Here is a 14,365-nt window from a genome sequence, read left to right on the forward strand (position 1 = left end):
GCTAGTCCAAGAGGAGGGCCCAGGCTTTGGGCTCTGGTGAACTGTGCTCTTAGTAGCTTCTCTTCTTACCAGCTCAAAGAAGCCCAGCGCCCCCTGCTGGGAATTGTGGGGACAACCTCCAGGATCTTGTGCTTTTCTTCTCAGGCAGCACTGCTGCCCTCTTGTTTAGAGACAAGCCCTCTGTGGCTTTGGGCCCCACTGCCCATAGGCACCTTGCACAGTAGATGCTCCAGGACAGGTTGAGGGTTGGTGACTCTGCCAGGCTCTGTCATGCAGAGGGCCTTGATGTCATGTCTCAGTAGGAGGCACACAGTGCTAGCATTTTCATTATAGTATTTTGAGGCCTTTTGATTGTTTATTTTAAGCCATTTTGCATGTTTGATTGGGAGTGGAGTAAGCCTGCCCAAACATGGGACAGGTGGGAGGAGGCAGTGCTTGTGTCCCCCTACCCCCCCCTTTTAAAGACGTATTCATTTTAGAGCGCGTGAACAAGTGTGGGAGGGACAGGAGGAGAGAGGGGAGAGGGAGAGAGAGAAACTTTAGGAGCCTCCGCGCTGAGCACGGATCCTGACTTGGGGCTTGATCTCATGACCTGAGGTGAAACCAAGAGTCAGACACTTAACCGACTGCGCCACCCAGGGGCCCCCGCTTGTGTTCCTTTTGACCAGTGTCCTGCCCTTTGTCACCAAGACAAGTGTATGTCAGGTCAGAACTCATCCTAGCCCTCCCCTTAGAGTCTGGCTCAGGCTCTCCCTCCATTTATTTTGTGCCCCAGAGCCCATCACAGTGGCCAGGGTGGGTGGGTCTGGCATGGCAGCAGGGCGTTTCCCAGCCCTGAGCCTTGATTTTGAGTGTCTCCTTGTCCACTTGACATAGAGAAGAAGTAAGGTGATGATGACTTCTTCTCTGCTCCACTGAGAAGCCAGCTTGCTCCTACAGGCAGCCCTTCTGGCTGTCACATCCCCATTGGAACAGGGGCAGGCATAACCAACAAGGACCTGTCTGTCTTTTCAGTCTAAACTGGAGGCCCGTGAGTACCGTGATGCTCAGGAATTTGGTGCTGATGTCCGATTGATGTTCTCCAACTGCTACAAGTACAATCCTCCTGACCATGAGGTGGTGGCCATGGCCCGCAAGCTGCAGGTGAGGTTCTGGGGAAACTCCGAGCACAACATCCTGTGGTAGGCAGGCTGGGGTCCTATGTGGGCCAGGCCCCTGTGGGCCTTTGTATATTTTATTTCTGTCATTTGCTTTGGTATGATGCTGTGTTGTTTTGAAGATGGACTCAAACAGGATAACGTGTTCTTTTACATTGAGATTATTTCATTATAATTAAAGCAGGGTGGTTAGTTTGGGTCTTGGGTATTTGGGGTTTTGTTCTGGGGTGTCCCACTGAAAGCCCCCTGCCCAATAACTGCATTTGGTTGCCCTTGGCCAGGAAGAGTGCACGTGCTGTGGATGGCCCAATCTGTACTCCAAAACAGACCTGTCTCACGTTGGTGTATGACAGTCTTGTAGACGCTTGGATACAGTTGTGAGCTGAAGTAACTATTTGTCTGTGGGCATTTCTACACCAGAGCCTTGAAATCTTTTGCCTTCTAGCTGTGGGGTTGCTGCTTCGAGGCATTCTGTGAGGCCACATCTCCCTCATGGGTGCCCTTGGGGATTGTGGCCCCTTCAGGTTGATCTGGGTGGTGCCCACTGTCAAACAAGTGTGGGTGGAAGGGAGGGGGGCAGGTGACCACATAATTTATGACCGGACTTTACTTTGCTTGATTTAAAAAAGGAAAAATTTACCCAAATTTCAACAGTGGTTATCTTTGGGTAGAAGGATCAGGGGTTAAAAATTATGGAGAATTGGAGCACCTGGCTGGCTCAGTCGGTGGAGCCTGCCACTCTTGATCTTGGGGTCGTGAGTTTAAGCTCTACATTGGGTGTAGAGATGACCAAAAAAGAAAGAAAGAAAACCCAAAAAATCCCACTCTTAAAAATATGGAGAATAAAGTATATTTAGTACTTTCATAATCTGTTTTTTTTTTTTAATTCTTTAAAATTACAGATATAAATATTTCCAGCCTTTTCTCCCCAAGACCCCTTCAGTTCTCAGTCAGAGCAGGCCCTGGGCTGGGTCACCTGCCATCACAAGGGGCAGGCAGTCTAGTTGGAGCCCAGTGCCAGTTTGCACATCTCCTGTCCCACTCCCACCTGGTGGCTGGGGGGAGGTGGATGGGGGGTGTGTGGTTCCTCACACCTGGCTTTCCTAGCCATCTGTGGAGTGCTTCCAGGGCAGAGGTGAGGACTTGCCTTTGGCAATCTGTGGGTCTGTTCTGTTCAGAGGCTGCCTGAGTCCCTTTGCTCACCTGCCTTCTAGTTCTGTTAGCTCCACACGTTGTCCCAGACTCAACATCGTAGTGTCTCCTACGTCCTCACACTGGAGCCAAGGCGCGCTCTCTCCTGTTCCTTCACTTGGCCCCTGGTCTGGGTCTTGGATTGCCTTGGGTTCAAAGGAATGTCCTGAAGCTCTTAGGGTAAATAAAAAACTAACTACTGTATGAACGTGGCTGTTATTTAAATGGCACATTCAGCCTCGATAGTTTTTACAGTTTCTCCTGCTTGTTTTTTGGTCTTATTTTTGCTGAGGTTTTTTTTCGAGGGGGGTGGCTCTTAATTTGTTGCTCTCTGATTTCTTAACAAAGCTGCCCTTTCACTGTTTACTTCTGCATTTCCCGTTCTTAAAGGAGCTCAGACTTTGTGATTTTATGGCAATTCTCCTACATGGCCACCAAGTGGCAGTGGTGCCCTCAGATCTGTGTCTTCAACCTCCTCTTGGGAGGACTAGGGAAAGGCGGTAGCTTTTCCCCAGATTGATGCCCATACTCTTTATTTGCTCTCCTGGAAACAGCTAAACCAAAACAAGTTCTCTGTCAGCACCAAGATTGCTATTCTGAGCTACTTTACTTTAAAAAAACAGAAAAGAGAAAGAAAGTCTAGCACTCTCTAATATTTTTGCCTTTTTTTAAGTGTTTTGATTTTGGTTTTTCTCCATTTTTCTCCTGGGAGTGGCGTGAACATGGCCCAAACATGGGGTTTACCCATTGCAGGAGCACTGAGCTATATTCCACACAGTAGCCTCTTTCTAAACATACCAGGCTAGCCTAGGTAAGGTCCTTGGCCTGAAAGAGGGTCCATTTCAGGCAGGGGCAGTGCCTGGGTGAGCCATTTGGCATGGAGCTGCCTCTGCCCCTCGCCTGTTTTGCCCACCTCAGGGTGGGTTGCAGTGTTACTGAAAGTAATGTCATTTCTCCATTGCCACGAGGCAGGTGGAGATATCTGCTTCAAGTGCAGAGTCAATATGAAGGGCTTCTTGTCTGGAAGGTAGTTACTGGGCTTGTAGCATTTCAAGTTTTTTCCTCTTCCTCTCTAAGCTTTCCTGGATCAGCATGGTTTAGATGACTAGATTGTCCAGAAGAAGGGAGGAGCAACAAAGTCCCAGTCCTTGTTTGCCTCTTCAAGACGTGTTAGACCTGCCTCCTCTTAAGTAGACTGTGCCCAAGGACTGGGATTTACCTGAAAAGTTATATGGAAAAGGATCCACTGTGTTTTCCTCTTCTGGTCTCTAAAGTCCAGGCCTTTAGAAAACTCACATCCCACCACCTGGCAGCCATGGTCACAAAGACACGTCAGGAATGTCTGGGCTCAGGGTTTCCTCAGCCCAAGGGTGGCTTGGGCTAAGGCCTGCCAGCCTATCTGGTAGGCCCAGAGCTTCTGGTGGTACTCTCCTCTACTCTGTCACGAAGTGAGGAGTCATTTAGGAAGTTTGGTACCCATGTAGATTACCAGAGTTCTATTTCAAGAAAAAGTGCAAATTCAAGGTGGTATGCAATTATTTTTACAGCAAGGAAAAATGAAAATTGCATTGGGATATCCTGCATTAGATCCCAGAGGCAGGAAGCTTTTGAGGTGTGTGTAAATGTGTGTGTCTGTGTGTCCACTCATGGCTGCGTCTCCAGCACCTGGCACCTAGTGACCTGCCACTGCCTGCGTTCTACTGCATCGCCACCACCCCCATCCTCCGGGCCCTGGTATGCCCAGGTATGGCCATGCCCCACCGCCATATCCAGACTTGGCCATGCTTGACCTTTTGGCACTCCAGCAACTGGTTTAACTAGAGGGGTGGGGGGGTGTGCTTGCCCGTGAATCTGATGCAGCCCAGAGTAGGTGAACATTCTAGCAAGAGGAGACACATGATCTGAAACCAGTGTGCTTTGCTGGTTGATGCTTAGAGTTGCAGTGTGGGTGGAAGTGATGGCATCGGTGGAGGAGCTGGGTCCACCTGGAGACACTACAAGTCCTAGTGTGGGAGGCTGAGCCCCTGTTCCCCTAGAGAATGCTGGTTGTTGGTATTCACTGCTCCTTGCCATCACTGTCCTCCCTCACAAGACCTTAATCTAAGTGCGTCTCATTTGGTTTTAGCATCCTTTTGCCTGACCCCACGCCCTTTCCACCAATTCTCCACCTGGCCACCAGGATGAGCACCTGGATTCATGAGTCACACCTTTCTCTCCTTAGAGCCATCCTTGCTGGATCTCTGTAGCTGTTGGCATCATGTCCCCCACTTTCGGGTTTCCCACAGGCTGTCCACCGCACCCTTTCTGTGTCCACCTTAACACTTACAGCACTTTACAGCTATTCATGTTCACTCCTTGAGGGCAGGGAGCACATCATTTGTGTTTACCACACAGTAGGCCTCAGCAGGCGCCATCCTATCTCAGCCACTTGGGAAGGTTCTTCTGCCGTAGCCTTTGGCTCACTGGCACTAAGTAAGGCTCAAGTACATTTCCCAGGACGTCCCCCACTGGGGCCAGAGCAGATGGGAGGAGGACAGGTCTTACAGCTGGGTATGGCCAGGAAACCAGGAGTCCCAGCTTGCAGGTGCTGCATTGCTTTCCCAGCCAGCCCACCTGGTCTCCTGTCTTGTGCTCTTCGCTATTTATGGTCTTGGGATGGCAGGGTCCTAGAGTACCCTAGGAGTGGAAAGAGGCCACAGGGTGAGTCCTGCCCCCCCCCCCCAATTTCCCCAACAGCCACAGCCTGTTGGGGAGGAGTAGGGAGTGGCAAGAGTAGTACTGTCTGGCAGTTGGCAGGAGAGGCTGGGTACACAGACAAGTGGCACGAGGCAGCTCCCACCTAGTAAAGGCTCATCTCCCAGCAACAGCAAGTACTTGGCCGTGCCTGCCGCCCTCTTCCCTTGGTGGGGTCCTGACACACCAGGCATACTCCTCTAACCTGCACTCTGCTTCTGGGCAGCAGGCCTGGCTTTTCGTGGATGCTTGTGTAGGGCTCCTGGGGACCCAGGCCTGCCCGTATCCACGGCACTGTGGGGCCCCTGCTCTGGTGCGAGCCTCTGTCTCCTTGGCACCCTGGGCGGTGATGGTCTCTGCTCAGCCCTTTTGTGTGTCTTCCCCATTGCTGTCAGACCTGCTCCAGAATTTATTTTTGTGTGAATTAAATAAGACATTACCCTCCCAGTATTTAGTCTGGTAGCAAAACCATTTAGACAGCAAAGTCTAGGTTCTCCCTTGCTGGGAGGAGGAGCTGCCTTGGAGGAGGCTGAACTGGGTGGTCTGGAAGGGAGGGGACAGCACTGCAGTTGCGGATGAACCTACCCTTTTCCCTGGGTCACCTTTCCTAGCTGCCTTGGGGAGGGGAAACCTGAAGCTGTTTCCAGGAGAGGTTTCTAGGGCCAGCAGTGTCAAGTGTAGCCTAGTTTGTTTGACACAGCAGCCCTAGAGCTTGATCCCACAGCCTTCCTGGGCCGTGCTGCTCTGAAGTATCGACTCACATTTGGGGAAGGCCTCTTCTCTTATGTGAGATGCCATGTTGACCAACTTTTTGCAGGCTTAAAGCAGGTCCTAAAATCCTGCTGGGAAGCTAGCTCTTTCCTTTCACAGCTGTGCTCTGTCCTGAGTCATCACTGAATTTATGATCCCAGAGCCCTCAGGGTAGGAAGGGACCTGCCAGCTGGCTGGTGAGGCAGCACAGGTGGACCCAGATCCCCAGGCGGAGCTGTTGCTCCCAAGTTCTGTGACCACACATGAGTTCCATCAGATTCCTGGGTCTTAGATTTGGAAGGTCTCAGTCTCCTGTCAAGGGATCCCATGCTTAATAGCCCTGGGGCCTTTGCTTAGGTCACTGGCACCTCACAAGACCTACTCCCTCCTCCAGCCCATCCTCAACACCCCCCACAGCTACTCTCCTATACCTTTCCCACCTTGCTGGGCATGCCCTGGAGACAGCTCAGCCACTGGCATGGCTCTGCTCAGTTACATGCCGCAGAGGTGATCTCTGAGGAGTGGGGAGGCAGATGCAGACATGGGCCCACTGTAGCAGAGGCTTAATTGCCTCGCTGGCCATGGGCTGTGTGCCAGGCATATTTACTACTGCAGGGCTGGGCCTTTGCATGTGCTTTTTCCTTTGCCTGGAATGCTTTCTAAAACTGCAGAACGCAACCACTTCCTACAGGAATGTGAACCCGAAGTGGGCAGAGGCTCCTGTTCTGTTCACTGCTGTTTCTTGGTGCCTGGCCCCAGCATCCAGAAGGCTCCCTGAGGAAGTGCCGAATAAGTACAGACCTGACGAGAGCCTTAGGGCACTCTTTGTGGGTCCTTCCCTTGACCTGCCATCTGTCTTCAATCCACAAGCAGACATCCTCAGTGGACCAGCTGCCTTCTGTGACCTGGGTCGCATGTTACCTGGGCTGTGTCTCCTGGGGAGTGGGTGCCAGGCCATGGCAGGAGCGTATTTCTTTCCAAAGTGAAATTTGTGAGGAGTGTTGGAAGAACTGGCAAGGGGTCTTGGCCCACCCGTTGCCTTAGTGGGCAGGGCCGGGGGGGTCACCATCAGCCCAGCCCTCTTTGACCCTCCCGCTTACTTCCTGTTGAGTCAACCCCAGTAGCCAAGGAGGCTGTGGTGATGCTGAGCCACATCGCAGGCAGCCCCCTGCCACACATGCCTGGGCACTTGGGAGCCATCATGGGCACGGCTTCTCCCCCCACCAGGATGTGTTCGAGATGCGCTTTGCCAAGATGCCAGATGAGCCAGAGGAGCCTGTAGTGGCCGTGTCCTCCCCGGCGGTGCCACCCCCCACCAAAGTGGTGGCCCCACCCTCATCCAGCGACAGCAGCAGTGATAGCTCCTCGGACAGTGACAGCTCCACTGATGACTCTGAAGAGGAGCGAGCCCAGCGGCTGGCAGAGCTCCAGGAGCAGGTGAGGGTGCAGGAGGCCCCATTCCCAATCCCCCAGAATCCATGGACTGGGCTGTCTCCCCAGGGGTCTCCACGATATGGGGAGTTCTAGTTCTGAGTTCCAGCAGGAGCAGAATTCCCACTGGTCCCCCCGTGCCAGGTGCACATGCATTATAAACACAGAATTGACCCTTGAGCAATGTGGAGTTTAGGGGTGCTGGCCTCCCGTGCAGTCGAAAATCTGTGTATAATTTTTGACTCCCCCAGAAAACTTGTAATAGTCTACCCTTGCCCAGAAGCCTTACCTGTAATAGTTGATTAATATATGTTTTATAGGTTACGTGCATTATGTACTGTATTCTTAATAAAGTAAGCTGTTAATAAAGTGAAAAAAACCCGTAAGCAATAGAAGATACATTTACAGTACTGTATTGATTGGCGGCGGGGAAGCTACATATAAGTTGACCTGCATTGTTCAAACCTGTGCTCAAGAGTCAATTGTACATTCATGGATGTTTTGTTGGGGAGATGTGGCTGTTCTGTGGGCAGAGGTGAGGCTTCTAGATCTTTCCAGTATCTGGAAGGAGGAGCTTGAGCCAGGATGTCCATCTCTCCTGGGGCCCTACAAACCAGACAACAGGGCCTTAGTACCCAGCCTCCAGGGGACCCTCCTCCTGGATTGCCATGGAGCTCCGTGTCTGCCAGCTTAGGCAGCTCCTCTAGCAAAGAAGGACACTGGCCACCCTTGGAGTCAGTGGCCTGGGTGGGCATGGGCACTTTGAAAATTTGGTGAGTCAACAGGTCACAAGGCTGAGGGCCAGGCCCCCTCCCTATGCTTCCCTCCTCCCTTGACCCCTGACGCCTGGGGGTCTACACAGAGACCAGGATGATGGGCATGTGTGTCTTGCCTGTCTGCTTCACAGCTCAAAGCCGTGCACGAGCAGCTTGCAGCCCTCTCCCAGCCCCAGCAGAACAAACCAAAGAAAAAGGAGAAAGACAAAAAAGAAAAGAAAAAGGAAAAGCACAAAAAGAAGGAGGAAGTGGAGGAGAATAAGAAGAGCAAAGCCAAGGAACTTCCTCCCAAAAAGACCAAGAAAAATAATAGCAACAGCAATGCGAGGTCTGTGCCTCCCCAGTCTGCCCTGGGTGGGAGCCCTGCCCGCCATGGTGGGTAGGGAGGCTTGCATGTCTGCCCTTTCCTCTAGAATGGATCTCTGGTGCCCACTGTGTTTGGGAAGGGAGGGAGGATAGCAGGTAGCATGAAGCAGGTGGTGAGGACAGAGCACGGTTTGCAGTCTTGTCTCCAGCGGGTGCTTCCGAGAAGGCCTTGCCAGCCTCCCATCTCCCTCGAGGGCCATATGGGTGGGGGTGTGGAAGCCGTCCACTAAGCTCCAAATGGAGGAATGGGTGCCTGGCTTTCCCAGGACACCTGTTCCTCACAGTGTCTGCATCATCCCTTCATAGCAAGAAGGAGCCAGCACCCATGAAGAGCAAGCCCCCTCCTGCGTATGAGTCGGAGGAGGAGGACAAGTGCAAGCCCATGTCGTATGAGGAGAAGCGGCAGCTCAGCCTGGACATCAATAAGCTCCCTGGCGAGAAGCTGGGCCGTGTGGTGCACATCATCCAGTCGCGGGAGCCCTCCCTCAAGAACTCCAACCCCGATGAGATCGAGATTGACTTTGAGACTCTGAAGCCGTCCACCCTGCGAGAACTGGAGCGCTACGTAACCTCTTGTTTGCGGAAGAAAAGGAAACCTCAAGGTGCCCTTGGGCCCCCTGGGCAGGGTGTGTTCTCAGTCCTGGCCATCCCAGCCAAGAGGAAGGAGGCTATCTGCAGTTCATTTTGCCTTCCAGACATGGCCCTCTCCCTGTGCAGGCTGTTCTCCAATTATAAAGGCTGTGTCCGAGGCAGAGAAACCTTGGGGGGGGGGGGGACATCACACTGGACCCTGGGCTGTGGGTGCCGTTCTTGGCCTCCTGGCTGGTACCCACCTGGGGCCCGCCTGCCCTCAGCGGCCCCGGGCCCTGCTCTGAGTACTGCTATTTTCACTCTTGCCACTTAGCTTCTGCCAAAGCCAGCCACTCCCACCCTGCCATTGGTTGTTTGTAACAGGCGTGGGGGGTGGAGGCAGGGCCCAGGAGGAGAGGTGGTAAGTCAGCCTGGTCGATGCCTGTTGTTCGTCCCTAGTTCCACACGGCCCCCTCCGTGACAGTCTGCCAGGCTGCTCTTTCCCGTTAGAAATGCCTTGTCTTAGCTCACAGTGTCTGTCTTGAGACCAGTAGGACTTAGGATCCATGTCAGAGTGTGGTGCACAGCCTCTCTCCCAGCCTGGACTGCCTCCTGGGGTTCTTGGGCCCCTCCCTGGGGTGCTGCACAGTGACACTCAGCCCTTGGTCTACACGCCGAGGTGCTGGGAGACTCCTGGGGCTCTTTCATGTCTTGGTTTGTCTCTGCTGTGTCCCCTTTGGGTCCCCTTCACCCTCTGCCCGAGAAGTAGCTGAGGGAGCCCCAGCCCAGCAGTTCCTCGTGTTAGGGAATTCCTTCCTTCCTTGTCTTGTACTCTTTGAGGAACCCAGCACAGGTTGGAGGGGCTTTGAAATTCTGGTATTAAGCCAAGTTTTGGCTGGTGTACGGTAGGCTAGCAGCTTACCACTGGGAAATGTGGGACCAACAGGGCCTCTTAGCAGCAGCCCTCTGGCTCACAAGGCACTGACTCCCTGCTGGCCCTTCTTGCAGGCTGTTGGGGTGTGCCCATGGCCAACGGCAGCCTCCTACGTGGGGGCCCTGCCTGACTCAGTCCCTGTTGCCTTATTACAGCTGAGAAAGTTGACGTGATTGCTGGCTCCTCCAAGATGAAGGGCTTCTCGTCCTCGGAGTCGGAGAGCACCAGCGAGTCCAGCTCCTCTGACAGCGAAGACTCCGAAACAGGTTAGGTGTCTTCCTTCGTGTCTCGTCACATTCCTGCCTGTGTCGGGCTTAGATATGTGTCCAGGCTGCTAGAGATCAGAGATGGCGGTCCTAAGAACTTTTTGGGCCCTCCCATCTTAGAGGGCTGCCATGGTGACCCTCTACCTGGGGCCGTGGGTGACCCTGTACCCTGAGGAGGAGTTGCTGAGAGTATTGACACTGCACAGTCCTGGGGGAGGTGGTAGTGGGGGGTGGGGCTGGAGAGGACCTTGGGTGTGGGGGCCCAGGTGGTGGTATTGACCTTAGTGTGACCCTGCCCAGTCCTAAGGTCTTCCCGATGCCACAGTCGCATGCAGCATGGCTGTTCCAGGTGATGTGCTTTTGCAGGTATGGAGCAGTTTGCTCTCTGCTCTGGTGTCACCAGGCTCAGGGCATTGCGTTTCTCCCCAGAGGGTGCTCTTGGCTGTAGTGGCTGCTCTTAACTGTGCACGCACTTGGTGGACCAGCATGTCCTACAACCTCTCACAATTCCTCTCTCCATGTTTCATGGACCTGCCCATGTGCCCCCTGGTGCCCTGGCAGAGCCCACTGCCCGCCTGAGCAGCGGCTTCAGTGTGGGGGGTGGGAGCAAGTAAGGGCAGGCAGAGGTGCTAAGAGCCGCATGGTCCAGGGAGAGGAGCTTTTCCTCCAGGTGTGTGCTTTCCTGATTATTCTTGGGGAGCAGGCAAGTGCTTAACATTGGCTTGGAGGAGAGGCTAGAGAAGAAGCCTGGCAACCAGGCTGGGCTGTGAGGTGGAGCTGGCCGTACGTGTCTGGGTGAGTGAGGTTGCCCCCGGGTAGGTCTAGCTCCAGCAGCTGAGCAGACAGTCTGCAGACCACCGAAGAGCCAGCCCTGGGGCCTTAGGCATGTCCCTCCAGGCAGGCTGTGGTCTGCATATCCACAGTGGGAAACAAAGACCCCTGGTGTTTTCTTTCATAGGTCTGTCCCCTCTCTGGCATTTTATTCTTAATGGAAATAAACAGTAAGCCCCACTTAAATCAGTTCATGAAAATAATGTGATCTGATTGTGCCAAGAAAAGTGTGAGGCTTGCTCACAGCAGCTGGGTGATCCCACTCCAAGGCTTGTGCACATACAGGTTCTTGTGTGGGCTCAGCCTGCTTCTGTTTGGGGACGTGGAGGATGGGAGGGTTTCTGGGCCTTCTCAGTCTTCCTCTTCGCTTTTATGGTAAAGGGTACCAGACTTCCCTAGTGGGTTGGAGGGCTTGCCTTGGGGTGGGCTAAGGGCTTCTCCAGGACTCCAAATTCTGTGGACCACCTCATTTCCAGTGGGCTCAAGTGAGACTCATTAAGCTATATTTTGTATTTATTAAGCTCCACTGTGTGCAGAGACTTGTTGTGGGCAGTTTGCTGTCCTCCTGTCTCCATCCTTTGTCCTTTTCTTCCTAACCAGCAACTCTTCCCCCCACCCCACCGCATGGCTTTTTAATCAACCAGCAGGGGGCGCCACACGCCAAGGCTGCCCGGAAGGGTTGGCCCGGAGCCAGGTCCCACTGCCCTCAGTAGGATGAATGGCCATATTCTTGGGCCCAATTAGCATTCCTGGTGGCCACCGACTTCTCACTTTCGGTGCCAGCCACACCTCGGATTTGACTTTGCTCTGGGCTTTTGCACCTCCTGTGGTTCCTAGCAGGCTGCTCCTACTAGGGGTTTCACAGCCTTTTCTCCTAAGGATCTGAGTTGACCAAAAGAAAGCTCCAAAGGTTGGAATTGGCCGGGGACCAGATTGTTAAAACAGTGAGGGCAGACCGCTTTGGCCCCGACGTGGCACCCGGCCATCAGGTCCTGATTGCAAGTCTGTGACTGTGGCCTTTGTCCCTGATCCCCAAGCTTTTCTTTGGGGCATGTTTGCTTGAGGAGGGAGTTCTCCTGGGCCTCTGAGTGCCCTGCACCCACCTCGTGCCGTGTGCTGCGGGGTGGCTGTGACGGCATCTCCAGCAGCTCTTGACTGCTGAGATTATTTTTCCCTTTTTGTCCCCCCTTTGAAAGAAATGGAAAGATTGTGCAACAAGTAATCTGAGAGTCCTGGGAACAGCTGTCTGGGCGGGAAGGAGGGTGAGATTTACAGTCTCTGAGCCGCCGGCCTTCAGGCTCCCAGGCTCCAGCAATTCGGCCCCAATGGCTTGCTTGGCTGCTTCCGGCTCATCCCTCTTTCCAGGCACCCTCCCCACCTTGAGTCTTGGAAGGCTCCCATTTGTCTTCAAGGTCCTGGCTTTTCCTTTTTCATCTGTGTGCTCTGGAGAGCTCTATGTGGGTCGACTGGGCACTTCCATCCCGTGAGTTTGTGCCCTCGGGGTCAGACACTGTCAGCCCCAAAGTGGGAGCTTCCACCCCTACACCACTGAATACAGCCATCCCCCACCCCATCCCACATAGGAAACCGCACTCACTTCCAGGGCAGCTCCTCCAGCAGCTGCTGGAGCTGGGTCCCTGGAGCTAGGCAGCCCCGATTTCTGTGACCAGTTAGTGGGGATAGGGCAGGGTGGGGGGCACTGAAGGTATTTCGTTTGGTCTTTGGGGGCTTAATTGTTTTGCTCTCCTTGTTCTTGTGTTTCCATTTGGACCGGAGCCGAAATTCCTGAAAGGGCCTATTTTTGTCACTTGTACTAAGGGTCATTTCTGCTGACAGGGTTCAGAGACATGAATCACCAAAAGAAACTGAACAGAGGCACGAAATTGGGACTTGATGGGGGTGGGTGGTTTCTTAGACCCCTCCTGGTCTCTCTCCGTAGATAAGGATGTTGTGGGTTGCTCAAGGCATGGGGCTGGTCCATGGTGCCAAGCTGTAGTTCAGGGAGGTGGTACCCGCACAGATGGGGATTGGGGTTGGGGAGGTGGGTTGGACTTTCCTAGCTCTGTTCCCAGGCCACCATGTGGTGTGTCCCGCCTCCCCCACCACCCGCCCAGAAGCACGCTGTTGACCAGTCCTGCCACATCCTCTGAACCCAGCTATTACTTGGGTTGTGGTCTTTTGTTGGGCTTCAATTCTGACTAACGACTGAATCTGCTTCAGGGTTCAGTACTGGGGACAGGACAGGGGATACAAATGCTCCTTTTCCATGGCCATCCCAGGTGGGTTATGGGCAGAGCTGTGCCTCCCTGTCACCTGTGCTGGGATCATGTCTGTCTGGCTCATGGGGCCAGGAGGGATGTCTCAGGACTCTTTGTCCAGCCTTCCACCCATCACATTGCTGATGATGGTCTCTTTCCACATGCCATCCACAGGTCTTTCTGGGCAGGGTGGACACCACAGCTCATGTCCCTCCTAGGAGCATATCCTTCTACCCCAGCTTCCTGGGCTGGGACGGGTTCGGGAAGGTGTGGGGGCAATGCTCTTGGATTTGGGCCTGGTCTTCTAGTTGCAGTGGGAGCACACTCCAGCTATTTTAGTCTCCTTGTTTCCTTTTCCCAGGATTGGAGCATGTGGGTGTTTCTTAATAGCTCCAGGGGAAAAAGGAATGCTTGATGTTTTGGAAAGATTTGAGCCGGAAAGTGCAGACGGAGGCCATGGAGCGTTCTTCCCAGACAACCAGCCTCAGCTTCGAACCCCTGGGGTCTTTGAGGGACTGGGTCCCAGTCCTATGTTGGGGCCTGCTGCTGCCTGCTCCAGGGGTGTGACGCTTGTTCTTGGGAAAAGGGAGAGGCCCCTGATGGAGGGATGGGGGTGGGGTGGGGATAGGAAGAGACTTGGTGGATGGGACTGTAGCTGGTCTGCCTGTACTGTCACGTGACCCCTCATACACCCACATGCAGGGGTCGCAGCTGGAGGGACTCTGGGGCTTCATGGGCAAGGGCGAGCCTTGTGGAATGTGCCCTGAATGATAGGCCGGCCGGTGGGTGGGTTTTTCCCACGCGCACACTCGAAGACCATGGGAGCGCAGTGTTGGTTGCATCTGCAACTCTAACGGAGGCATCCGCTCTTGTGTGGGTGGGAACGTGCCCCACGCCCCTCTCCGGTCAAGGGGAAACACACTCGATGCCCTGGGAAAGGAGGACAGCTTTGCTCCTCAGCCTGTGTTCGTTTTGTTTTTCCCCCCACCTTGACAGTTTGTATAATTGCTTCCTCTTTTTATGATTTGGGTGGAGTTTTTTGTTGTTTTTGGTGGGGTTTTTTTGTTGTTTTTTGTTTTATTTTTTGGTGGTGGTGGTTGTT

General features: G+C 53.7%; 1 protein-coding gene across 3 annotated transcripts in view; it reads left to right on the forward strand.

Moving 5' to 3' along the window:
- Positions 1-14,365, forward strand: part of BRD4 (bromodomain containing 4) — an 87,593-nt gene that overhangs the window by 60,052 nt on the left and 13,176 nt on the right. For all 3 annotated transcript variants that reach the window (XM_040629146.1, XM_040629147.1, XM_040629148.1), the window contains 5 exons: positions 1,015-1,143; positions 7,059-7,268; positions 8,170-8,366; positions 8,711-9,006; positions 10,064-10,174. In XM_040629146.1, the coding sequence (XP_040485080.1) occupies positions 1,015-1,143; positions 7,059-7,268; positions 8,170-8,366; positions 8,711-9,006; positions 10,064-10,174 (943 nt within the window). The remainder of the gene's footprint in view (positions 1-1,014; positions 1,144-7,058; positions 7,269-8,169; positions 8,367-8,710; positions 9,007-10,063; positions 10,175-14,365) is intronic.

The sequence above is a fragment of the Ursus maritimus genome, unplaced genomic scaffold, assembly GCF_017311325.1.
Source record: "Ursus maritimus isolate PB19 unplaced genomic scaffold, ASM1731132v1 scaffold_14, whole genome shotgun sequence".
Taxonomy (NCBI): Eukaryota; Metazoa; Chordata; class Mammalia; order Carnivora; family Ursidae; genus Ursus; species Ursus maritimus.